Source organism: Vollenhovia emeryi, unplaced genomic scaffold (assembly GCF_000949405.1).
Source record: "Vollenhovia emeryi isolate VEMERY1.0 unplaced genomic scaffold, V.emery_V1.0 DF939152.1, whole genome shotgun sequence".
NCBI lineage: Eukaryota > Metazoa > Arthropoda > Insecta > Hymenoptera > Formicidae > Vollenhovia > Vollenhovia emeryi.
In genome coordinates, this window is record NW_011967214.1 from 507,551 (window position 1) to 534,640 (window position 27,090).

Consider the following 27,090-nt stretch of genomic DNA (forward strand, 5'->3'; position numbering starts at 1 on the left):
CTTCCCAACCTTGGTATTACATATACATGCTATTTATACATACATACATATATTTTTAAATTTCAGCGTTTTATCTTTGCGAGAACACAAGAAAATTCTCAGCTAATTAGTGCGCAACGATATTCGTACAACATTGAAAATCGTGTTTAGAACATTGAGAAAGAAGAATTATAAAATATCTGAATATTTGAATATTTAAACGTTCGAGTGTCTTTTAACGGGTATTTGTACGTCTGAGAATTTAAGACGACGTTACAAATGAAAGAAGGTAAAAAAATTTAAATAAACTAACCATTTTCGGCGACCTTACAGGCGGCCATTAGAGGCGACGGCTTGGAGATTAAGAAAATCTTATCTGTGGCTCACGTATTCTTACTTTCTTCCTTTATCTCTCCCTTTATCACCCCCCCCCCCTCTCTCTCTTCTTCTCTTTCGCCGTCCTTCCTTCTTTATTTCGCATAGTCAGAGCGTTATGTTTGTCGCCTGCGACGGAACGTGTAAATGTCGCGCACGCACGACTTTGGGGCGACTTTATGGGCTGCCCCCGACGTGGTGAAACCGCAGCCAATCAAGTGCGCGTAGGCGGTGCGAGGATGCCCGTAGCCGGGCACGCTCGACCAACGAACGCGCGAGATCCGGTGATCAGCGGCGCAGTGGACGTCGTTTGCGGCAACGAGCAACCGGTCGGGCCGCAGTTCCTTTTCCAGCATGTGATTTCAACGTTCGTCCAGGGCGCACCGGCGATCGACCGAGGGTGGGGAAAACGCTCCGATCCTCGAAAATGTGCCCTCTCTAGTCAAACAGTGCACACCGATGCCACTGGACCGGAGGCTGCGTCCGACATCGCCGCTTCTCCAGCAACCACCGGCTGTCACGCAACGAGAACTAGGTATGTGCCCTAGGAATCACTCCGGTGCGTTCCATATGAATCCGAGGGTCAATTCTGTGTCTTGCGCTACAGTGAAAGTGCTAAAAGCGCGTAGCTCCGTCTCTTTCTAACTGTTCGAAAGAAATAAAGCCGTTCACTTTTAGCATTTTCACCATTGCGTAAGATACAGAATGTCACCCTCTGGGCACATGTAAAACACATGTACATTTGCCGTGCACGCGTGTGCAAAATGTGTAAGCGTGTTGAGACGTGCGCGAATTCGCGCGGGAGCGCGTCAGTGATTCTTAGCGTGCGTTTTGTTATCTCCGTTTCGTTCCCGTTTCTTAATCGAATCAAGGGCTGCGTTTTGCCGAACTTCCGCCAGCCGAGCGGTCGCTCGTTTGGTAGCGGTTTCAAACTCAGCCTCAGCGCTTCTGTCCAGCTAAGTATCTGTAAGCTCGCCGCTTACGTGCGCTTAGGGTAAGCAGAGGTTCGGCAAAACACAGGCCAAGGTGTCGTGGGAGACAACTGGCGAAGGTTAGCGGTTTGTGTTTACAGTGCGGGATTTTGAATGTTCGTCAACGGTACGTGGCATTTTATCGAAACTCTTCATCCCAATCGTGTGGTTCCGATGTGACGTGCAAAAAAGTTTCGCCGACATAAACTTTGCCAAATCCCCCACTTGATTCGGTCTCTAATCTTCGATGCCTCTCTTCTTTTTCAAAATTAGGTTCACTTTGCAGCCGTGACATTGGGGCAACGTTGGTTTTAACTCCGAATGTTTCCTTAGCGCGACGATTGAGAGGCGGTGAATTTTTAATTTGACGTAGACTTGTTGAATCCGATCGTACGTGACGTGTAAAAGCTTCTGAAATGTAATTCGCGATTAATAATCTCACGCTAAATCCCAGTGTGTTACTTTTACACGCAATAGAGGAAAGTCCCCTATTACGAGATAGCGGAGTTTCTGCTAAATTAGTAGACGCCGTCTGTTGGTCCCGCCATGAATTCATTGCCCTTGGGGTGAAATCTGTTTAGTGGAAAATTGATTTGTTAGATCGTGCAATCGCGAAAAGAGATTTGTGATTGAATTTGGACGTTGAAAAGCTGCTATCTCGTATTAGACTCCTGTCATAATAGAGGACGTTCCTCCACGTTTATGTCTAATTTGGTGGAGGCACTTTTCACACGCTTCTTGCCGTTAAAATTTTTCTGGTCGTTCAAAACGAAGTGTCAAGTCTAGACTTACGTACTAGACTGCGCCATCCGTAAGAGGCGTCGGTCGTAAGATACAGAAAGAGAGGAAGAGCCGAACTGAGTCACCGTAGCTCTGTCTAACTTGTTCGTCTTCTTCCCACTCTTAACGCTGAGCGAGACAGAGATCATGACTCTTTTGATCTGGTATATAAGTCTATGGTCAAGTCACCTACGTCGCGATTTCAAGCGGCAAGAAGTGTGCGAAAAGTGTCTTCACTGAGGGGGACACCGCTTAGGCCATTGTGGTGTACAGATTTGCGGCATTAGTCCCAGTCTACAATAGATGATTTAAGCCCTAAGCCTTAAGAAATTGACCAATCGCGGTCAAGTATGAGTAGAATACGCGACTGTGATTAGTCAATTTCTTAAGGCTTAAATCATCTATTGTAGATGGGCACTTACCGGGCATTATAAAGATAAAATAAAATAATAAGATAAAGTGACGTCCACTGGGCATTAGTGGGCATTGGTGCACAAGATTTTGGTCAGCCTCTTCCCCCTCGGTCTTCACCAGATTACACATATATGTGTAGAAAAATAGTACACGTGGATTTGCAGTGCTCCCACTCGATTCTGCGTTTCATCTTTACTCGTTCTCCATTTTCTCTTTCAAACATTAATTCGGACACGCTGTCATTATTGGAACAATTGTATCGTTTTAGTTCCGAAAGTCCTTGGCGCGGCGATCAAATTCTAGCGAATTTTCAAGGGAATCGTTTCGCGGGGGAAGCGACGTTTCGTGAAGCGTCTCGTAACGCGCGTTCTGTGTCCGCCGTTGCGCGCGAAAACTTGAAAATCATCCCCGTTTGCGGTATCCTTGGAAGAAGAGATCACTAAACGAGTTGATTTGCGTCCGTAATGAGGAGACCCCGGTGTTCCCTCCGGTCAACCGGGCCGATTGTTAAATATCCCGTGAAATGCTCGCCACATTTTCCTCCGATTATTTGGCGACAGATGAAAGGTTGCCGATCTTTCGGCCAGGCGGGATCCATTATCTGCCTACCGTGCCTTTTTATCCGGGTGTATGGATGCCGGGTTTGTGCACAATGCTACGTGACAAGTGGCGATGGGTAATATTGTAAAGGGTAGGCCCCGCTGTTCCATTTTTTGTGTTACCTCAGCCACGCCAATTTTTCCAATTCCATCCCCCAGATAGACCCCGTCGCTTCTTCAGAAGATGATGCCCGCTGCGCGCTATTGATGATTCGTGTCGCGTGATAGGTTACACGATGGACAGTCATCGTTAGCCTGAAACGAACTCAATCTTAATATTTAGGTATATTATTGTCGTCATTCCGCGCTCTCTCCTTTTCCGGCTCCGTCTAAGATCTAGCTTGGAGGGCGCGTGTGTTTACACGTCTTATTTTAAGCGTTCGATGGAAAATTAAGAACACGTTGCGTTTTGTCATTATTTATACAATATATAATATATTCCCTCTCTATTATCTATAATATATTTTTTATCCTATATTATCTTTACCCATAATACATTTTTCCGTTATCATATATTTATCTTATCTTATCTAATTTTATCTCTTTAATGCCCCAGCAAAATTCTATTGTAATGCCTCGAAAATGCCTAGCAATGCCTAGTAATGCCCAGTAATGCCACAAATCTGTACACCACAATGCCCTCTGCGGTTTTCCCCTCGGTCGATTCCTATCAGAAAACGAATTCCTATAAAATATCAACGCCCAACGAGGCTTAGCAGCCTGAGCTGATATTCATACACAATCAACGTGCAATTTATCGCTACCGAACCGCGAGAATATATCAGTAAATCGAAAACAAGATCGACATTTGTCTTCGACGCTGAATAACTCTCGAGGTGCGACGAGTTAATAGCAAAACATTTCGTATAACTTAATTTTTTGTCCGTTGACTAATCGTTCAAATTGCACTGTTATGTTGCAGAAAACACGATGGATTCAAATGAATGGTGGTCGTATCAACCGTCGATGTTGACCGGTGTCAGCGCGGATCTGCTTAATCGAAATCTATGGGAGAAGTTCCACGCGTTAAATACAGAGATGATCATCACGAAGTCCGGCCGGTGAGTACCCCGCGCATTATTCTTTTTTCAAAGCAGGTATCGAAGTTCTCACTTTTCTCCTCTCGTATTATTCACAAACCCCCCCCCTCCTCGCCTCCAGATTGAACAATGCTCGACGGCTGAGAATAAATGAAACAATTGCAATACAAAACATAGTCGCCGCTGAAACGCTTTCGCGAACGGAGTCGAACGATAAACTGACGTAAAGACAGATCTGTTGCGGCCCGAGGAATCGTATTAATTCCTTCCGCAATACTCCCAGTGGACAAAACAAAGAATTGCACAATTTAATACGATCTCTCTAAAAATCAATCGGCGAATTATCACTGAAAAACAGTGAGCGTTCACTGGCCGAATTTTCCAGCGCTGTATACTTGTAACTGCTTTCCGTGATGGGGCACTGATTGAATTTGGGAGAGATGGATCTCGATAGTAGACGATCGGCAAGACCACGATTGCGGATACGAAGGTTCAGTTAAAACAATACAATTATTCACGTTGCCGCGCGCGTCCGGGCGCGCCTGAGTGGCGCCCGTGGCTTCAATTGAACAAGCGAGACGAGATACTTTTCTCGACGCCCTCTTCTTCGTCTCCTCGACGCACCTCTCACGGGCGCCGAGACGAAGAAGAGGGCGTCGAGGAAAGTATCTCGTCGCCGCTGCGACCACTCCCCGCCCCACTGTCTGCAACCGGAGGACCCGAGGCCGGGCGCCACGCCGGCGCTCTCGAGGCCGTCGCGTCGCGATATCCTCGGGGAACAATGGATCCCCGCCGCGGGGATTCTGCAAAATACGTAATACGAGGGCACCATCCCTTATCCCGGCCGATTTGGCGAGGAGCGCGCGAGCCGTATACGTGGCAAGATGTCCTCCCTCGGAAAGTTGCCTGGCGGCACGACAGATCCTCGAGATTGGAAACACTCCCTTTATTTTCGGAGAAAGCCCTTTTCCCTTTGAAAACCGCCGCGAAATAGTTTGCACTTTTGTGTGGCCGGTTACTTCGAGGTCACCTTGTTACTACCTACTTAGTACGAACACTTAAAATGTTTCTTTTGGTCGACTCATGGTCGCGGCGATCTCGGGGGGGGGGGGGGGGGGGGGCTTTTTACAAGTTACCGAGTCGTTTTTCATTTCGTGGTCGTATTTCAGATAGCAATATCTGTCTGGTACTTATGTTTAGGAAAGCTGATAAATGCAGGTACCTGCTATTTTTAGGAAAACTGTATCTAACGAGATTATGAGCGAAGACGAGTACATTGTACGGTTATTAACAAGGGTGGTTTATTAAGAATCGTGAAAGGAAGAGAAACTTTTATAATATTTCCGATTACACCTTCGGGAATATTTCAGAATATTATTATGAAAAAGTCACTTTGGAAATATAAAAATAATTGGAGACTACACGTATTCTCCCCTTGCTCTTGTTTATTTCTATCACTCGTTAAACAATTATTGGTAAATTTTCCAACCGATAAATCTCGTTAAGAGTTTTTTTTACATAAAAGTTTTGGTGAACAATGCAACAAGAACTGAGCGGAAGGTTGGCACGAAGAATTTCATTGACATTTCAAACTCGCGCGACGTTAAAGTATTTTGCGCCAGTAAAGGACCGATATCGTGATACTTAAATGGCCCGCGATAACAATCCCCCAGCTACCGTCGCTTCCGAAGTGCAGAATGACGCGTAGTCTAACAATTTTCCTAACGACGTAGAATCGCCTTACTTTCCTGGCCAGACGGACGGGCAAACTGGGCGGATCATGGTGACGACAATGCGATTAGTCTCGCAGGAGGTGTTTTGTCGCCGAAGATAATACGCCGCAACGGCATTTAGGATTCATTGTTCACCTCGCACGTGGGGTCGGCAGGCGTTATAACCGGCGAGAAGTGCATTCCTCATTTTTACAAAAGCAAGCTGGCCATCATTTTTCACGCAATTGTAACCGGATTGTGCCTATTTCGAATGAAGCTTTCGCCGAAATCTATCGGATAATTTCTTTTCGAGAAATGGAACTCGGTGTACAGTGATAAGGATACGTAGAATTTTGTTGCTTTCAATAGATAATGTGAACGCACGTGGTATCGGCTCTTTGTTTATCGGCCTCGCGTGGGCATGAAAACCGAAGAACGGAAGGGCGGAAGGAAGGAAGGAAAGAAGGAAAAAAAGGAGGAAGGGAGAGTCACGAAGAGATTTGTATCTGCTTATGGGTGTCCGTGACTCGTTGGAGATTACATTTGATGACTGCTCGGTGTATATACAGGGCGTTCCAAGAGAAAAAGGTCAATATTCTGGGAGTGATAGTACCAGTCATTTTAAGCAAAAATGCTCATATGAATATATGTCCCATTCCCCACTGTTTCCGAGATAGAGCAATTTTGTTGGCGTCCTCGTTTATATAAAACATGATCGGTGGGAAGCGTTTCACTTTCACGCAATGTATTGAAAACCTTGGAAACCACGCCCAGACAACATGCATGTCTAAACGACGTCTTAAAGACGTCGTTAAAGAGACATCTTTAAAGCGGGGAGCACACACTTTTGCATAAGTGCATAAGCATATGCGTAACGAATTTGATTGGTCCATTTCCTTATGCACTTGCTTATAGACCAATCAAATTCGTTATGTATAAGCTTATGCACTTATGCAAAAGTGTGTGCTCCCCGCTTAAGACTTTACTAAAAGACGTCTATAAAACGTCAGAAAAAAGAATCTTAAGACATTGTCAAAAAGATGTCTTTATGACGTCTTATAAAAATATAAAATATCCAGAGAACATTATGTCGTCTTAAAGACGTCTTAAAGACGTCTTGAACAATTCTAAGACGTCTTTAAGATGTCTTTAAGATGACATAATGTTCTCTGGGACTTTACGATTGTGAATTTTACCTGTAGAAAAGCGTCGACGGTATTCTTTAACAGCAGCACTAGCACTACCGCGGTTGTGCATATGCAGGGCCTTTTCAACGTTTCCACAATGTTATCAGCACAACAGCCAACTGACTTTTAAGAGTAAATTCCTGTAGACGTTTTGTGGTTGGGTGAAGAATAGAGTGTAGAGAAAAAAAAAGTACACACACGATACACTCAAGTCGTGGTATCTCGGAAACAATGGGGAATGGGACCCATATCAGGCTATCCAGTGGTCAGGGAAATCTGGAACACCCGGAAATTGTCAGGAAATTTTAGAAATATGGAAATGTCAGGGAAAAGTCGCGAAATTTTACGATTTATCTGGATTTTTTTTACATCGTTTCACATTTTTTTCTGAATAATTTAAAGTTTTTAGAAAATAAACTTTTCTTTGGCTCTCTCGGTACACTAATTTTCTGTTTTGCTAAACATCAATTTATTTATAAGCGTGGCCGGTAATTTATAGTTTCATCGTCGTGTTATTATAATTTCAATGTGTTCAACTGAGACAAAATGCAGTTAAGCAAAACGAAAGCATCATATATGATTACGTACGGTATCACAAGTGGTCCGATGTACGCAAATTATGCATCTTGAAAAAAGTTACACTAAACGGTCAGGGAAAAATTAATTCCTGCTCCTGGAAAACCTGAAAAAGTCAAGGAATTTTTTTCGTTGAGTTTACTGGACACCCTGTATATTCATATGAACATTTTTGTCTCAAATTATCGATACTCACCTACCGAAATCACCTCCCAGAATGTTGAGCTTTCCTCCTGGAACACCCTGTTATATGTGTATCTCTTTGAAGCACGGTGAAACATATATGTTACATCTTACGAAATGGAAAAAACCAACACTTCTTTCACTCCGATATCTTTACTATTTCATGTCTAGAAAGTTTTCGATATGCTAATTCTGAATCTGAAGTCGAAATTCCCAAATTATCGACGATTGACTCAATATAGCAGCTCAAAGTTAAAGTTTTAATTTAAAAAATTTGTTTCCTACACGGAGAGCATTTTCTCTTAAAATTTATCCTGAAAATCATGTGATTGTGGGACAACATAGCATTTTGAAGAACTTTATCAGAGTTTTGTGAAAGTTTACCATACACTTTACTAGTAAAATCTCATAAAAGTCTTCGAAATGCCGTGTTGTTACACGATTCCATGAGTTTCGAGATAAATTTTAAAAGAGAATTCTTTCCGCTAAGATATTCCGTAGTCAAAAAAATCTCCCTCTAAACGACATTCCGAAACTATAAGCTTTCGAGATCACTGATTTCTAATCTGAAGTCAACATGTGAAAATTTAAAAATCCAAGATGGCGGATCCAATATAAAGAGTCAAAAATATAAAAACTGCAGTCGATCTATCTGGAACTCGGAAGTTTTTCAGGTTGCTGATTACACATATGAGATCAGATTTACAAAATTCTTAATATCGGATCCAACGTGGCGCCTGAAAATCTGCATTTGAATTTTGTAATTCTGATACTAGATTCGTAATAATCAGCGACCCAGAAAACCCTTAAGTATTAAGCTTCGAGAAAACTCGGCTGAAAGGAAAAATGTTAGCTTCAAAGGGATATTTCACACATAAAGCGCGGAGATTTACGAAAGAAAACTATTCGATTACCTATGTATAATGCGTGACGCGGCAAAGTTTATGATAAATATCGGAATTATATGCGTCTAGTAATGTTTTAGGATTTAGATTTTTGAAAAAAATGTTGACTTCTCGCGAATAAAAGTACTAACGCGTTGGTATTTTTAATACCAACGGGTTTTGCATTACGCGAATTTAAAAAAAACTAATTTATCATATCTCAGTTCACACAGTTCGTGTACAATATTTAAAAAATTTACTTTGCATTTAATATTCTCAGGCCGGTATTCATAGTCGATTCTTATTTCAAAATCATCTTAAGTGTTGTCTTAAGACGCTAATACGGCTCTGTGATTGGTTGAAAACACATTAAGAGTATAACTTAAGATAATCTTAAATATAAGAACGGACTATGAATATCCTTACTGTTCCTTTGACCGTAAGCGACTCTTGTGTATTTTTTGCACATATGCTTGTAACAAAAGAAAGAAATGTGATCTGTTCCCGCACGTGTTATTTTGTTAAGAATTGCATTTTTCGAAAATCTGCATTTCTTGGAATCCCGTTCGGCGGATGTAGTCCGCACTTTGTAAGGTTACACGTTGAATATCTCATTACGTGACACTGGATCACTTTAGGTGGTCCAAGTGCTTATGGTATCTTGGTGTCGCCGTAGAGCGACCATCGATTGTGCTTTTAACGAGCTAACGAGTCATGAGCGAACGAATCAGCGCTCCGAGGAAGAGAAAAACATGTTTATTACCAAGGCGGATTAGCGACAACAATAGCGACGAAGGTGTCTCTGTCCGTATCGTTTCCTCGTTGTATGGAATCTAAACCACGTGCTCACCACGTGCTTTTTCTCCTCCACCACTTCCCTCGCTCTTTCTCTCTCCCTTTTCACTCTTTCTTTTTCGCGGTAGGTCCTGCAAACTCGTTCTACGATTTATATTTCCCGACATAATATGTTCACATCACAAGCCCCTGTTGTTGTTAAATGTGTCTAGATTCTTTCTTTTTCAAATACCGGTTTAACTTTGATGTGACTCTAGCTTTATAGGCTCTTGGGTTCTCAATGCGAAAATGAAAAAAAAATGTGTATAATAGAGTGACAATCGACACGTAATCGTTTTACTTTTCCGTGACTAATGCACGGAAGGGTCGGGTAAAAATGACGAGGAAAGTATTGTTTGATAAATGGCAAATGTAAAATAGTTTATGGTTGAACCATGCATTGTGACAAAAGCTTTCTTCTTAGCGGCATGAGAAATTTATGATCCTCGTATCTGTGATCCTTTTTCTAAAAACTTTCTTCAACTTCTTTGACTGCATCCGCTGAATGGGTTTTCGAAAAATGCAATTCTTAACAAAATAACACCCGAGGAAACGGCTCACATTTCTTTCTTTTGTTATGAAAAACGGGCAGTTTTCTTCAATTATTTAGAAGTGTCATAAATTAAAAATTAACGCCTAAAAAAGTGTCCACTGAAGAATTGTTCGTCGTTTACTGAAGAAAGAGTAGATTATGAGGTGGATTTCAGGTATAACTTCGCCACCGAAATATTGTAGCAAATATTGAGCAAATAATAAATCTAAAGCCGGGTCTACACTATAGTATAACAAAACATGCTATATAGCAAAGTTATACAACTTGTTACAAAAAGAAAAGAAAAAATGTTATATAACATGATGTTGTATATTTGTATAACATTTTTCGTGTTATATAGCAGGTTATATGTTATCCATTAGTTGTCGGTAAAGATCAAAGGAAGTTATAAAACTTTATGTTTATGAGGTATTCAAAATCAAAACTTGTCATCCTTGCAAAGTTTTTGAAACTACCGTCACACCGAATTTCTCCCGTCAATATATCTCTGTCATCTCTTTCAAGATCTGCTATAAGGGTTGTACCACTATATTTTTTTCGAGCTTCTAATGATGGTCGCACCCAGAATCGCCGTTTAGTTATGAATACTGAGATGAAAAATGTTTAACAACTTGTACATAAAATTATTGTTACAAAAATAGTGTCTAATAACAAGTTATATGAAGTCATATAACAAGTTATACAACAATGTTAAAAACAAAACAAAAACACATGTTTTGTTATATAGTGTAGACCCGGCTTGAGAGACATGAAAAATCAGGAAACAAGTGTAGTCGTTATCTTGAAGGCGCGTATGTACGTAGACGTGTTTGTTGTTTTTCCTCGTGTTTTTGTTACATGTCGAGGGTATGTCGAACAGACGCGCGTGCTTCCCGCGAGGAGATAGTCCACGCGACATTCGAGTAGACCCTCAATCTTAGGCAGGATGACACGCGGGTCCGGGAGCTCGTGCCACTGAGACGCGTCGTTATATCACACCAATGCAGACGTTATCGCGTCTCCGCGTCTAATGACAAGAGGCTCCTTAAACCAGATGCGTCTGTTGCAGCGGCATGGCACGAGTACCCGACGGCCGCCCAAACAGAACAAAATGTCTAATAAATATCCAATGGATATCTACACTGAAAAAAATTTCTGGTTGAATATGGACGAATCAGATAATTCCTTTAGGATTTACCAGAATTCTTTTAGGATTTACCAGAATTTCTGTAGGATTACAGGAATTCTGGTAAATCCTAAAGGAATTATCTGATTCGTCCATATTCAACCAGAAATTTTTTTCAGTGTACATATCTGTATGATATCCGTAGCTACTGTGGATATCTACATAATCTATCTCTAGAAAATAGTGGCGTGAACTTTCACCACACCCACGTAGTTAAATAACCCGGTGTAAATTTTAACATCGAAAGTGTAGAAGATCTTTCACACCAACAAACGCGGTGTTAACTTCGATGCTATAGGATATTTTTTAGGTATTCGTGGATACCCCTAATATCTGTCGTGGATATCCATTAGATATTTAACAGATATTTATGTTCCGTGTAAGTGTCGGAATGGCGCGAACGCGGACTCACCTCATGGATATTCTCGCTTCTCGAGAAATGTGGTTTACTTGGCCTCGCGATTGTATCTCGGGCGATAAGAGAGTAAAGAGAAACTGATAAAACAAAGAGTTACTTAGGATGCGTTCGCCGTGTTAATAGTATTAAAAGGCAAAAGTTAAAAGCATTAGCCTATCTTCGTTATTCATTATTGTGTATCAGATAAAGATTAACTCTTTTGATGCTAACTGCGCGCTCTGCGAACGCACCCCTAATGTATTGTAAAATAAACGACGTTGATCTGGGTCGCGACATGATAATTATACACATAAAGTATAAAGCAAAGTGATGGATGACTTGGTTTACATTTGTTACTTACGCACATCCACGCATCTTCATTTATCCTTCTATGGCCCGGTTTTTCATTTTCTGGTTAATTGTTAACCAGAGGTTAGTCGATTCTCTGTCTCTTCCTAAATAATAACATAGAAAAAGATCGAGAACCGACTGACTTCTGGTTAACAGTTAACCAGAAAAACCGGGCCTATATTCTCGATGTTATTTCGGGTTTTCTACTTAAATGTTTATTTAGGATTAGAATGAGTGTTTTTTTTAAGTCTATCCTCATTATCTCATCTCCATCTCTCTTACATTTCTTATTTCCTACAAATCTGTATCTTTCTATTGATGATCTTATAATTCTTTTTTTACTCGCTTTTCTCTTACCTCTTACCTCATGTCTTTTCTATACGTCCTCCTCCCCTCCTTTCTTCTATTTTCTTTGCCTTGACTGGCACTTTTGTAATGGTGCGTATCGAGGGAAAACGAGAAAAACTTATCGAGAGCACAGTACGGCTGTACGACTCAGAAAGTCTCGCTATATTACCGAAGAATCTCGTTTCGGAGATCTCACCATCTTTATACCTACTATAATGTATTGACAATGTAGCGGGGCCGGCGCAGACCCGGCCAAATCCTTTGTCAGTCCGCCGACTAGATGTAAGGTCGAACGCGAAATGCTGGGGAGCAATTAGGCAGGCAAACGAATCGGCGGCTGCTCGATTTGCCTTTCCGTAGAAATATTTGCGGAGTCAGGAAAATCAGTTGACGAGGGTGAAAGCTGGAAGAACTGCGTAGTAATAGGAGCGGAACTTAACACTGCGTCGTCCTATCGGCGCGGCGACGCCTACCCGTCGCCTACCCTGCGCATTAATGACTAACAAACCCCTCGACGAACCTTTGTTCTCTCGAGGAAAAGTGTGCGAATACTACCTGCACGAAATGAGATCTCTTTAGCGTTAAAAGTCTCGGGCGAGGCAAAAGTCGTCTATAAAATCACTGCGTATATGCGTCACTTCTAACCGTTTCCGTGTGTCCCTGTGTTATATTATATAATCAATGTTTAATGAAATCTCTGTTTAACGTCACTTGTGATACATCGTTATTTGTGCACGACTGGTAAAAGAATTGTTGCCAACAAAAAGGCACGTTTCTTGTGCAACAATGAATATGAAAAGAATTAATTGTTGCAAACGAAATGCACACATTTTCTTTGCAACAATTGTTCTCGCATTTCTTTTTTACCTAAACGGTAAGCATCAGTTACCTCGAGCTGATGTAAAGTGTACGCTTTTTAAAGACGTTCGTAACAAAGAAAAAGAAATGTGAAAGCAGTGTCGTGAAAAAAATCGTACATTTCTTTTCATATCTCTTATCATTCAAACGATAAATGGTTGTCGCCTTATAGAAAATGGGTACAGTTTCTTTGGGAAAACTGACAGATGCACATGACAGTCCTTCGTACAAATTCAAATTTACAATTACAATTACAATTCAAATGCAGATTTGATATTTTTATTTTCACTGCAGGAAAGTAACGACTCGTTACTTTCCAGAATTGGTAACTTGTAACTGTAATTAGTTACATTTTTAGCGAAAAAACTGTAACTGTAACTAAATACTTTTAAAAAGTAACTCCCGACCCTGAACTGTTTGTCTAGCCCATACAGCACACATATGTAAAAACATTTTTTAGACGACTTTAGGCCGTCTTTTAGACATATATATCTTAAAAATATATTTTAATGTTATTTTGGGTAGATTGGTTTGTTAGCTCTCTTATCCCTTGTGTCTTTTATTTTCTTGAACCTTGAATTACGACTAACAATGAGTTTAATGAGATATTATTGAAATAGCACGCTAGATTTAATAAAAACTAAATTATTCATATTTTTTATTCTTATTCATTTGTTTCAATTGCAAGGAGATTTATTATTTTATTTTATGAGAGGACGCTAGTTTCATTTATTCAATCTGAAATTATATGGAGAAAGAATGAGTGCATAAATGAAATAGAAACCGAAACAGATAGGTAACAAGCTTAATAGAAGGAGAATATGTGTTTCAGATGGATAGGTAAAATACGAACAAATGTACATAGATAAAGGAGATAAGATAGATCATAAGGCAATAATATAACAGTGAGGAAGGTAAAGAATTGTAACGGAAGATGGAGTGAGAAAGGAGGAAGTCATGTAATCCCGTAAGAGAAACATTAAACAAATACATACATACAATCTGAAATTATATTATTAGATATTATAATAATATGAATAATATAAAATATATACAATAATATATTATTCCAATAGTGATTATGTTAGCAATAATTAGAAAAGGATTACAATAATTTTCCGTGATGCCATGAACTATTTTTGCAAATGATTACTGTAATTTTTTGGATAATGATTATTAATAATAATTTTTCCGATAATAGTTAACATGACCAATGTTAGAACAAAGATGTCTTCGATGATACGTGAAACATGATCATTGATGTTCATTTAAAGTAAACGGAACAAAAATATTATATATTAATTTAAAACGGAACGTTTGCTGATTCCTTCTCGCAGAACAGAAAAGCTCCGAAATTTCTCGCGATTCTTCGCCAGTTTTCTCGTATAGTACGAGAGGTGGAATAATGAGGAGCTGCAGGGTCTGATTTATGGCTTTAGTACCATTCTAATACCATCTTAGAGATCGCAAATTTCGCCGACAACAGTCAGTTTCCATTTCGAGCATATCATAAATTAAAAGATTAAACTTGCTCTTTCTTTTTTTTTCTACTGTCTCGTCTGTGCCGCTACGAAATGTTTCTTTCTGCAAAAATGTTATGCTTCCCGTGAAAAGGGATTATAGTGCTATGGATTATCGTTTTCTACAGACGCATTTGAAACTTGCAGTTAAAGGAGATTACAGAACAAACCCTTAAACTTGCTATCTCTTTTTTTTCTACCTTCTTATCCGTAACGCTACGAAATACTTTTTTCTGGGAAAAATGTGCTTCCCGTAAAGAGCGATTATATAGTTTTTGATGTGGATTATTGTATTTGCAAGTACATTTAAAACTTGCTGAAGAAAATGTGAAAATTAAATTTGTATATTTAATACGATTCATTGTCCAACAACGATTTATGAGCCGTTGCTCTTTTACAGGCGCATGTTCCCGTCAATTGAAATTGATGTAAAAGGTTTGCAAGAGCGGGACAATTATTACGTCTTCTTGGAGATTGCACCGGCCTCCGATCGCAGACATAAATATTGCGGGTACGATAACAGTACCAAGACCGGCAATATGTGTGGAGGTTGGAGTGCTTCGGGCTCGGCAGAACCACAGCTTCCGTTCTACCGAAGAATGTACATGCATCCCGACAGTCCATCAAAAGGGAACCACTGGATGGACAATCCAATTAAATTTACTAAAGTGAAGCTAACGAACAGCATCAACGATACTACTAATGTAAGTAATGTGCTCTAGCTAAAATTAATGTACTTATTGTAATTAGTATGCAACGTATGCTGAGTAATATAATAGGTTGTAGGTACACAAGAATATAGACAGGCCTGATTATAAATTAGTCTAAGGCTTCTTCGTAAAAATTAAAGCCACTATATTTTATGTTCTATTTACTGTAACAGTTGTTCTTCTTAAAAAAGTTTTTCTTTTATATATCTAATTTATGTATACCATCCGGAAGCCATGAAGACTAAATTTATGTATACCTATACACACCCACATATAAAAAATATAAACAATTAATAACATTCATAAGGCTCTAATGTGAAAACACAAATACGAAATAAGAAAGGAGTAAGAGCCACGACAGGATATTAAAATATATAAATTTGTGTACGTTTTCATTTGTAAACCATTAAAATATCTACATGCACATATATAAATTCGGTAAAATATTTTCGAAAACTCGTGATATTTTATGGGTACTCTGATTATATTCTCCCTCTCATAAAATTCGTTCAAAGGCAGAAGCATTCTGTGGTTAAAGACCAATCCCCTTGAGGATTAAGCTTCTTGGAAAAAAAAAGATCTAAGCACCGGTGTCGAAGCATTTTCCGACAGAGGTTTAAACTCAAGCCGGTGCGGTACATCGATCGGCGTCTATAAGAGATTGGCACACTGCATGATCCCTGTAATCGATATACCTTCCGTCCCCGCTGGGACTGAACAAGCGGATTTGTTTACAGCCGTGAGTTCCTAGCTATCACCGTCGCCGTTGGTGTTAGAAATGGCATTTTATGGTTCTCTTCTGCCTTTGTGGACAAGAAGGACGCACGGAAGAGCTCGGCGGCACTTTTGCCCCTCGTTATTGTTCATTCGACTCGGTTCATGCGTGAAAAGCTGTAATCCACAAGGTGGATTAGCGGCTGGACAGCGGCGGCAAACAAGAGATTCGCTTTGTTGTGCGGTTATCTTAATTTCGTCACCTTTTCCTTAAATCAAAATTCTGATCTGAAAAGATCTGGTCTCCCTATTTTAATTTAAACTAGGCGATCAGAAAGAAAGGGCAATTATATCATAAATGAAAGAAACGTCAATAAATTTTTAATAAAATTCTGATACTGAGAGAGTGTGTTGTAGAATTTTGGCGACAAAGCTTCACTGATCTTAATTTTAGCATGAAAGTTAACGAAATTTTTCTTCTCACAATCAACCAATTCTAAACAGGATTTATTCGATGTAAGATTATCAAGATATGTAATACTTTTAAGATAAAAAAACAGTTAAGAAATTAGTTCTTATGTTAAATATTCAGCAATCGGAAATTTGACTAACAACGAATAGAAATTTTTGCCCGAAAAATGAGTATACTGAAAGAACAATTGATGAGTTCAAAATATTCAAAATTTTTCACGTAAATTTTTAGTGTTACTTTATACCAAAATCAATTTGGCAATCGAAGTGTTAAATGATTTCAGACTTAAGAGATTTGCCGAAGGAAGATATACGATGTATTTCTCGCATTAAAAATATCTTGACCGCATAAAAGAAACGTGAAACATCGGTAATGACTACCAGATCGCGTATTGAAGTGGTGCATCTCGCTCTAGATTCATATGAGAGATCTTCGGTGGCGCGCAGACATGTGATTCCAAGAAGGTTGCAAGGCTTAGTCTGGTTTTCGGGAATCGCGTCTGTGTCTACCGTCGGCCTCTTTAGTGAGGCGCCAACTTATCTCGAAAAAGCGGCGCCCCTTTTACCCGGTTCCTCAAACTAATTACGAATTTAATAAAATTCCCGGCGCTTCGTCCGTCTTCTTCTGCCCCTCCGCCTCTATCCCCATTCGCAAGTAATAGAAAGGGCCTCTTCTTTCGCTCCCCTCTCCCTTTATCCTTTCGGGATCGTCTTTCGCGATGCAGATACCAGCGGTCCTTTTTTCCGCATTTAACACTAGACAATAAGAAATTCGTAAACCCATTTACAAACGTCGTATGAGCTCTTACTCTTCGATATTTTTCTAATTGATAGGACATCGCATAATTCAAACTTGATGTGTAATATTAAATGTAAAAATAACATATGGTTGCGTTTAATAATAACAATTTAATAGTTTAGTAAGAATTTAGTGATTCTTTGAAATTGTTAATTTTAACAATGCGCCATTATAAGTCGCTTTAATTTCAGCTTTCTGTATGTATATATTTTTGTAATTATACTGATTTAAGAACAAATTTATATTACAGGTGGTATTAACATCGATGCACAAGTACATTCCAAGAATCTGGATAATTCGTTCCGAAGAGAAGTTACTTTCTTACCCTCAACTTTTTTCTTATCCATCCGCGGTGTTCAGTTTCGCAGAAACGGAATTTATTGCTGTAACAGCGTATCAGGTATGTAGCATTAAATAAAATCCAAAATATCGGATCGATAGTTTCCACGACGTTCACGTTTTATACAGGGTGTTCCAGGAGGGCAGGTCAATATCCTGGGAGGTGATAGTATCGGTCATTTTAAACAAAAATGTTCATATGAATATATGTCCCATTCCCCACTGTTTCCAAGATAGAGAGCTACTTGAATGTCTCGTGTATTTACTTTTTATCACCTCCCAGAATATTGACCTTTCCACCTGGAACACCCTAACCCTTCGACCCGTACTACATCAATCGATTAGAACTGAATTGAAGACGAAATCATTGATTTTCACTTCTTAGCTAGAAATAGTTTGGATCGTAAAGGGTTAAAACTAAAAATTACATACTTGAATTCTTATTCCCTTTTCTTGTTTTATTACTTATTAATATTATATTACACGTCTAAAAAGATCCTGTTCCGAGATGTGAGGTAATCGCATACTTTCTTAGTTGGAATTTGTGTCTATACCCGCATTTACGTTAATTTTGCAGAACCAGAACATCACGAAGTTGAAGATCGACAACAATCCATTTGCAAAGGGATTTCGCGAGACAGGTCAGTCGCGATTCAAGCGCAAATACTCACTACATCGGACTGATCATCAGGCCCAATTCGATTCGGGCCGTGACGAAGGGATCTGCGTTTCTTCCTCCGACTCCGAATCGAATTCGACTCCGACTCCGAATCAGATCGCGAACAAACGGGTTAGCGTTGACTCGGACAACTCGACGCGGAAATCGGCGAGAAAATGCGCTGTTGAGAATAATACGCATAATGGCGCACGCGATAACGCCAGGCCGATCGCCGTGAATCCATTGGTACCTACCGCCTCGAACCCTCTGCTACTTTCCCTGAACCCACTGGAACCGATTCCTCCGAACCCTCTGGTACCCGCCCCGAGTCCATTGATACCGATCGCCTTAAACCCACTGATACCGATCGTCCCGAATCCTGTATCACCAGTAACGGGTGAATTGTCTCTTCATAGGCCCTGGCTGGACCGGCCGTGTACGGAAGTAACGCCGTCGACATACGACAATTCGTATTATTCGTATCACTCGCCGAATTTCCAGTACGGTTCGCCGTTGTACTCGCAGTATTTAGCATTGCAAAACTATACGAGATTTTATGATCAATTCCGTGCACCCTATTATTGGAGGCATATGCCACCTTCGTGGCTGTGATACATGCGGACATGCGCAGTTTTATTTTTTCTCGCGATTTTTATACGCGATTTTATACGTTTTATGAAGAATAAACGTGCGATTAAGACTGAAAATTTTAAGTTACCGCTCAGAACGGTGGATAAATAATATTAAAGTAATATATATGTATATATATGTATACACACATATACTTATGTGTGTGTGTGTATAAACAAATTATATTTGCACGTTTTTATATGTCTTTGCATAATTACTTTTGCGCGTCTTATTCTTCATTCATGTTATGTCAAGTCATGTTTATATGTATATGTATAATATGTAAACGTTCATGGATCTTTAAAATAGCTTCAATTAATATAAAAATAAAAATAGCATGAAAATAATTTTCATATCATATATATGTCTCTCATAAAATTCATAATATACATATGTAAATATATGTATATTAAATAAAAGATGAATTTTATGAGACTTAAAGGTAGGTAAGACATTAGCTAAGTTACTTTAAAGATCTATAAACATTTTTATATGATTACGCACCAAAGATTATTACAAGAATAAATAGTTTGTAACACTTTCGACAAATGGTTTTAATAATACGAGTAAAAACTCATTTTAAAATTTGAGGCTTTCACATTTTATGTGAAAAAATTTAACGTGAGTTTATAAAGATAAAGTGTTTTTGTGTGCGCTACGAATATGTACATATTTTTGTTCCTATGTGTTTTTAATGAAAGATTAAAATGGAAGTTATTTTAAACGAGCGAGTAATGAAATGTCTGACCTTTTTATTGTTAAAATGTACAAATATTGTTAAGACGTATAAATAAAAACATCGTAGATGATTAAAAAGTAAAAAAGGAAATTAAGAAAAAGGTGTTTGTGAACCTAAAAAAAGGTTTGTGATTTTAAAATTACGAATAGTGCATAAAAAATTAACCTAATGTTATATAAAAAATCAACCGAAAGAATAAATATTGATTTTTATATATTTTAGGTCTCTGCCATGACTTATGACAAATATATTGTAACAACAAGTATATTTCGATGCAAGAGCTTTACAAAGTTGCAAATGTGTGCAGTGATATACTCGTGTCATTTTTCACGATATTCTTGTCGCATTTAACTTTACAACCGTACTTATCTATAAAGTGTTAGCAAAGTCGAATACTTACAAATGCTATTGATCCTGACGGAGATGAGACGAATCGGCATCTTCCAAGAGAAGTTCGTCGTTTCGTTGAAAACAAATTCGTTCTTCTGTTTTTAATGACGTACATACCTTAGCAGCACAATGTATTGGCTAAACGTTGGCTAAATATTGGTTCAATGTTGGTTATATTAGAAATGCATTGGCTTATATTATCTAACGTAAAGCCAATATTGACCTTGGAATCAATGTAAATATTGCGCGATAATAATTATATAATATTAGATTTATATTGAAAGTGCATTGGCCAATATTTACCAAATGTAATAAGATATTGGTCTAATATTTTATCAATATTAGATCAACATTGCTAAATAGACATACTGGCTAAATGAGAGAAGGCGTTCGTCTTACAATATTGGACCAATATATTGGGAATACTAGATTCATATTATTTCCCAATATTGCGCCAATACATTGTGCTATTAGGGTATACAACAAATAAGGAATATGAGGTAATAACGAAATCGTTTGATTACTACATGATCATTCCGTTGTCGTTTTCTGTTTTTTTTTGTTTCATTCAGATTCGCTGAAACATTTGTATTTTATTCACCTACGCAACATGACATATTAGCCTTCTTTTAAACGTGCGAAATTAACGGTGACGAATTACCTAAGATTGCGCATCGTATATATTTGTTTCTATATGTATGTAGCTAAATGTTTATATATGTACATGTACATATAATATATATTATATGATATGTTTACATATATAATGCATATATATAAATATACAGTTTATATTTTATATATCTTATATTATATGTAACATATACTATATATTATATGATATGTTACGTATATGAAATATATTTTGTAATATAACGTATAATATAAAAAATATATAAAATATACGCATGTTGCACAGTTGCACGCGGGCGCCTATACATGTATGTATATATTTGTGATAACGTTAGATTTTAATATGGCTAAGAGTGAATGAACAGTAAACGCGAACGTCTTATTCATTACTCGTCTCTTTTTCGAGTCGCACATTCGCATATGACTGAAACTGACGTTTGTTGCGTACATATTGTGAGCAAGAACATCCGAAAATGCAGCGATTATTGCAAGTTGAAAGTGCGATGTTTTGCTGAATTCAAAGGAGAGAGAAAGATAAGATAGAAAAAGACAGAGGTGCCCTCGCTATGTCAAAAATTTATCTTATTACAGCAAGGGCGAAATTTTTATCCTCATATTATAAATCGCCCTTTATATAGGTTTTCCTGTCACCAGCATTGACCACTTCAGTTACTTTCTGTAACCTTTTGCTATCATTTCGATAATAAGGCAGAAGCAAAAATAAAGCATGCCTCGAACTTCAACTGCAATAATTCATATTCGTTTTTCATTGTTAATGGCTCATCTTGTCACATATCATATTACATGTAATTAATCATAATACTGTTGTACAATTAGAATATTATTAATTTGTTTGTGATAGTCGATAACTTTACCTGTAATAATTGATTTTTGCATTAATTACCAAAGAGATATTTCATTCACAACGACAATTAGTCAAGATAGTTTTTAACAAAGTTTAAAACACCATACAACATTTCCATGCACGTATATTTATGCCCAAAGAATTTTTAGTCTTGTCGAGTGCCTTTATGCGCCGCATAATTATTAGTAAAAAAAAAGGAAACTCTTTGTACAATGAAGTTAAATGAGTGAAATATTTTTATATGCAAGACCTTTTTACCGCATTTATATACAACTTTTAATAAGATTTATGCAACGTCATGTACAAATGCTATTTTAACGAACAAAAAGTTGAGGGAGACAAAATATCATCTCTCTCTCTCTCTCTCTCTGTTTGTAGCGAGCGTATTTGATATCGTGATTAAATCTTACGTAATAAACGATCGCTTATAAAGCGTGTGTACAAATTTTCAAAGAACGCGGCTCTTTGAAGATACGCGATCGAGCATTATTTAACATATTATGTATCTTGAATAATGTTTAAGATTTTTATCTTTTGACGATTTTTATACGCAGTATATTACTCATATCATTAATACCATTAAATAAAAACAATTCGAACATAAAAAAATAAAATATCTGCCTTGTTATTATTTCCACTTCAATGTAATTGAATAATAATGACAAAATATCAAATGATAAAGTGACAGGGGTAACTGATTTTTGCGTTTATATACCTACGCACGCAAACGTCTATCGCCCTTTTGCGATCTAGACAATTGTATTCAATTTAGCACTTCGCTGCTGTCCACGTCGCAAGTTTTACGAAACCAGTCGGTCTTTAAGGCATTATATCTTGGTTTTACTTTTATCTTGGAAATCGTTTCTACATTTTTTTAGTGCCCTGTGCTATTAGCTTCTACCATTTAAGATATAATAAACCTCTCATGCCGGCTCTCCTCGTGAGACGACCTGCCACGTCTGTCGCGCCGTTCTTAAAGAGCTATCTGCTCACGACAAGAGTGCAAGATGTTGGGTACTATGTCGCGCCTGTTTGTCGCGACTATCTGGTCCACTGATTGTCGAGACACTTCTATGCGAAACAGCGGGGCGCCGGTCCGAGCCTATAGACAAGGATACTTGACATCGTCTCGATTGGCCGAAACATAGAATTTCTCGGGTACTCGAAAAAAAAAGAATTTTTAATCTTTCGTGGAAAAGCTGATAAAACACAAAGCTGCATCTCCGTATGTTGATAAGAAATTATCTATTCGAACACCAAAAAAGTATTCTCTTTTTGAGTGGTTTTATTATGATTTTAAAGAATTTTCCTATGAAATATGGTCTCAAGAAGATACTCTAAAATCTAGAGGAATATCCTATAACTCTGAGGCATGAGATTTAAACTCGCAATCCTCCTAATGCTAGAGGAATCTTTTCTTCTTGTGATATGATAATATTCTTATTTTCAGTATTTATACAACTTTTTAAAACGAATATTTTCTAACTCTCACAAATAGATTTAATATCGCCAGTAATATAAAACCAATGATATGCAGTTTTTCAAAAACGACCACCTACACTGGCCAATGTTTTTATCTAAAAGATAAACGACGTTTCGGTCCCGGATTTGGACCCTTTTCAAGTAATCTTTTCACACAATTGTTATTCATCTCATATCTCATATTGGCCAAACGAACGATAACTTATGAGTCTACTAAGAGTCTACTCTTTTATAGATGAATATGTGTTAAAACAACACTCTTTTCAGAGTTGAAGAATCCGTCCAAGTATGGCTGCGTTCGAAAACATTACCTGAGTGCCCTAGTGTCTTTTTATCTCTTTATCTTTATTTTATCTTTGTTACTCACCGCACAGTCAGACAAGGATAAAACGACACTGGGGCAGTAGAGTAACATTTACGAATGCAGCTTAAAGAGTAAACAACAGCATTCACGTGAATTAAAACGTGAAATTTTTAGTATTTCTTCGAGTAAAATCTCAGTCCACAAGAGTTCACTCCAAATAATTTAGAGAGTATCATCATTCATTATCTGGAAACTTTTAGATTCTATTCTTTACGTTATGACGAGTTTCTTTAAATCTACGGTACCTGAATTCAAGAGAGAGAGAGAGAGAGAGAGAGAGAGAGGAGGGGGGAGGAGGAGGAAGTGAGAGAGGAAAAGAGAGAAGACTCGATGTTCACAAAACTGACCAAGTGTACTATGCAACAATTATCTATAACTCATTGATTTGAAAAAGTCGATGAAAACAGCTTCTAAACATAATACACAAACCAGCAAATATCTATGATATTTTGCTACAGTTATTTTCGTTCACAAAGTTCTCCAAGAAAAAAATTTCATAACAATTTGATTAACGATTTAATCAATTTCAATGAGGCGCAGTAGAAGTCGAAGAACGACGCTTGATCGATAGACCGCTCATTATTGTATTGGGGATACGTTCGGTGGCTTGTTAGTTAGTGGGGCGCGTAACGGTATAGATCGCCGAGTGTATTACACTGGGATTTTTCCGGAACGCGGCGCACCGCGCGGTGCGAATATGTAATTGACGGCCCCACATTCTTCCAGGTCGATTTACATTTTCTAATAGAACTTAATAAAAATGTAACGGATCTTTGTGACTATCGTTTCTGTTCACGCATATATATATATAGACGTTTTACGTTTCGTCGCGAGCAATCGAGTTTCTATAAACTGAATGAAACAGTCTTTTTCTTTTTCAAAGTGCTCGTTTCAAGGAAGACATCAACATTGAGGAAATCAATGCTGAAATAATGTATTATAAATCTAGCACTCTCTCAGAGAGCCGCTACGAGTGTATAAACGATTTAATTTAATTTATATACTTAACGAATAAATTCAATATGCGATTAATAACGGTCCCAGCGAGAAATGATTCGTCGATTGATGTCGAGTCGACATTGACACCGTCAAATTGACGTCGAATCGACGTCGCATTTGACAGCGTCGATGGTCCACATCGTTTCGACGAATCATTTCTCACTGGGATGGTTTTCTGATAGCACAGTGACCAAACATTGGTTAATTGGCCCAACATTTGGTTGTATTGGGCCAAACTCCTTGAAAGTCAATCAGTGAATTATCCCTGAAAACAATAAATACTCAGCGAGAAATAGCTCCGTCAATCGATGTCGAAACGAAGTTAAATCGACACCGTCAAATTAATGTCGAATCATTTCTCACTGGGTATACTACTGAAAATTTTACAGTGGTATACTTATAACAATAAATCAGTGACTATTCACTGTTTTCAGTGATAATCCACTGATTGGCTTTTAGAGGCACTGTGCTACTAGAGTCCTCAACTAACGCAGTCGCGTTAAGTCGAGTTCGAAGTTCAAACGCTTTGCCGATTTAAAATGTTTCGTTAAATTGTCATACTTAACGTTGTTTTCTTCTATCTCCTCGTTGCTCGCCACCTCCGGAATGCAGCATCTCTCGTCGCCGTGGCCGTTCCAGTGCCTCGGGCAGTACGGTGGATTGGAGTTGCTGAAGCAAAAGGATCCTCTGGTGCCCATCGGGGTGTACTGTCCCATCATTACGTATTCTCCCGCTTTAGAGGCGATTCTCGAATCCGACTGACACCTCCTGGAGCAAGACTCCGCGATCATGGCCGCCCCGCCGTCGTCCACGCTCTGCGCCATGAAGCAGACTGCCCACACGTGGCTGCACAGCTGGTACATCTCCCGATTCGCGCAGAACGGCTGCACCTTGCCGCCGTTCACGCAAAAGTCCACGTGGCCGACGCGACCGGTTTCGCCGTAATATCCGGCGTTGGTGTGTATCACCTCGACGAAGGCGGCGTCGCCGGCGTCAAGACGGTTCACCGGGCCCGGTCGGACGAGCGGTCGCGCGGGATCCAAGCCGATTATCCTGCGCAGAAAAATAAGCGTCAAATTAATTCTTATATACTCAAGTTAACGTGCTTATCGTTTTGTATATGCGCAACAATCTATGTGTATATTCTTCGTGGAAGCAAAAGAATTAAGGTTGCAATAATTTCTTTTCTGCATTTACAGATTAATGTCCAGTACTTTCCACACATTTTGGCCAAACGATCAAATTAACTGTCGCATTACGTCAGAAGCTTAAGCTGACATTGCATAAAATGATCGGCGTGACTGCAGTTCACAGAGCGTTTACCTGTGCATTCTGAAGAGAAGATAATTAGCCATAATGCCGCAAATATGAGCGCCCAGGGAATGCCCGACGCAGGTAGTTCTGGCGATCTGCAGTCCGAGATTTCTCAAGGTCGTTAGAGCGCCGGCGAGACATCTCGCCACCGGTCGTATATTTGCCACCGCTGCCGGGTAACATGGTCGAGCGCATAACGCACCCCAATCGACCAGGAATACATTGTAGCTGCCATTCTTCAGGTAGGCGTCGCGTAAAATGACAATCGGTAACGTGTCGTCGCCACCTGCGGATCAATATGAAGATTATCGCGAGACCAATCACTTATTAAGCACGGGAACAAATTTGAATGTCCTTCGAGATTCAAAAAACGTTCGTCCCATTCGCTTCGCGTTCCATTCTCGGGGGCTGTCACTGATATTATCTCGTATTTAGTAGAAGCCAAATATTAGTCGTGGAACTTTTTACTTTTTCCACAAGAAGAAACATGTAAAGTTTCATGTAATTAGTGACTTAAAAATTTCAGTTATTCCAGTGCATTTAAAGTGCAGTTTAAAGTACATACATAACTTGTGAAACCGGGCCTAAGAGCCAGTTTCACAAACGTCGGTTAAATGGTAACCAGAGCTCGATCAACTCTCTATTATACCTTTTTCTGTCTTATTATCATAAGAAGATCATTTAACGTCTGTGTCAAGTTTCGTGACGATTGGTTTTGTACCACAAAATTTTCCCAATTTTGCATACCCCTTTCTTCTCGGGCTATCATTACTAATCACCCGTGTCGGCACAGAGCTACGCGTCATCCCAAGATCAATAAATTTCAGAAGCACAGACTCCAAGATAGCCACCTGCGTATCCGTGAATTAAAATCACGTTGTCCTTGGTGGGTTCGTATTCCCGTCGCAGCCAGTCGGTCTGCTCCCGGGGGTCCAGCAGCCGCCGCGGCTGGCCGGGCGTGTACAGGTACACGTGCACATCCGGATCGGGGCAGACGTCGCGGTCGTTTCCGCGCTTCCAGATGCAATCCTTGTTGGACTCGGTGGCGGCGCCGCTCTCGATCGCGTCCCGTATCGGTCCTTCCCTCCTCGTTTCTCGCCACGCGATTATGTGGGTGCGGACCTGCGTCACCAGGAACGACGCCGCGAGGATCAACGACGCCGCGGGCACGTGCATCTCGCCGGGGTTTGTCTTCGCGGTTGTCCGATGCGCGGCTCGCGCCAGCGTTTCAGGAACTGAGCGGCACGGACGTTCCGC

The 27,090-nt window shown here is 39.3% G+C and overlaps 2 protein-coding genes across 2 annotated transcripts; one reads left to right on the plus strand and one right to left on the minus strand.

The window, feature by feature from the left end:
* Positions 1–628: 628 nt before the first annotated feature.
* LOC105565417 (T-box transcription factor TBX20-like) lies at positions 629–19,386 on the plus strand. Its single transcript, XM_012018592.1, has 5 exons — positions 629–889; positions 4,041–4,179; positions 15,127–15,430; positions 17,671–17,820; positions 18,337–19,386. The coding sequence occupies exons 1-5, from the start codon at positions 814–816 to the stop codon at positions 19,027–19,029; spliced, it is 1,362 nt and encodes a 453-aa protein (XP_011873982.1). The 5' UTR covers positions 629–813; the 3' UTR covers positions 19,030–19,386.
* Positions 19,387–25,004: 5,618 nt separating this feature from the next.
* Positions 25,005–27,009, minus strand: LOC105565418 (phospholipase A1). Its single transcript, XM_012018593.1, has 3 exons — positions 26,685–27,009; positions 25,843–26,119; positions 25,005–25,572 (listed from the first exon to the last, which is right to left on the minus strand). Exons 1-3 carry the CDS (start codon positions 27,007–27,009, stop codon positions 25,005–25,007), a joined length of 1,170 nt encoding a protein of 389 aa, XP_011873983.1.
* Positions 27,010–27,090: the final 81 nt, after the last annotated feature.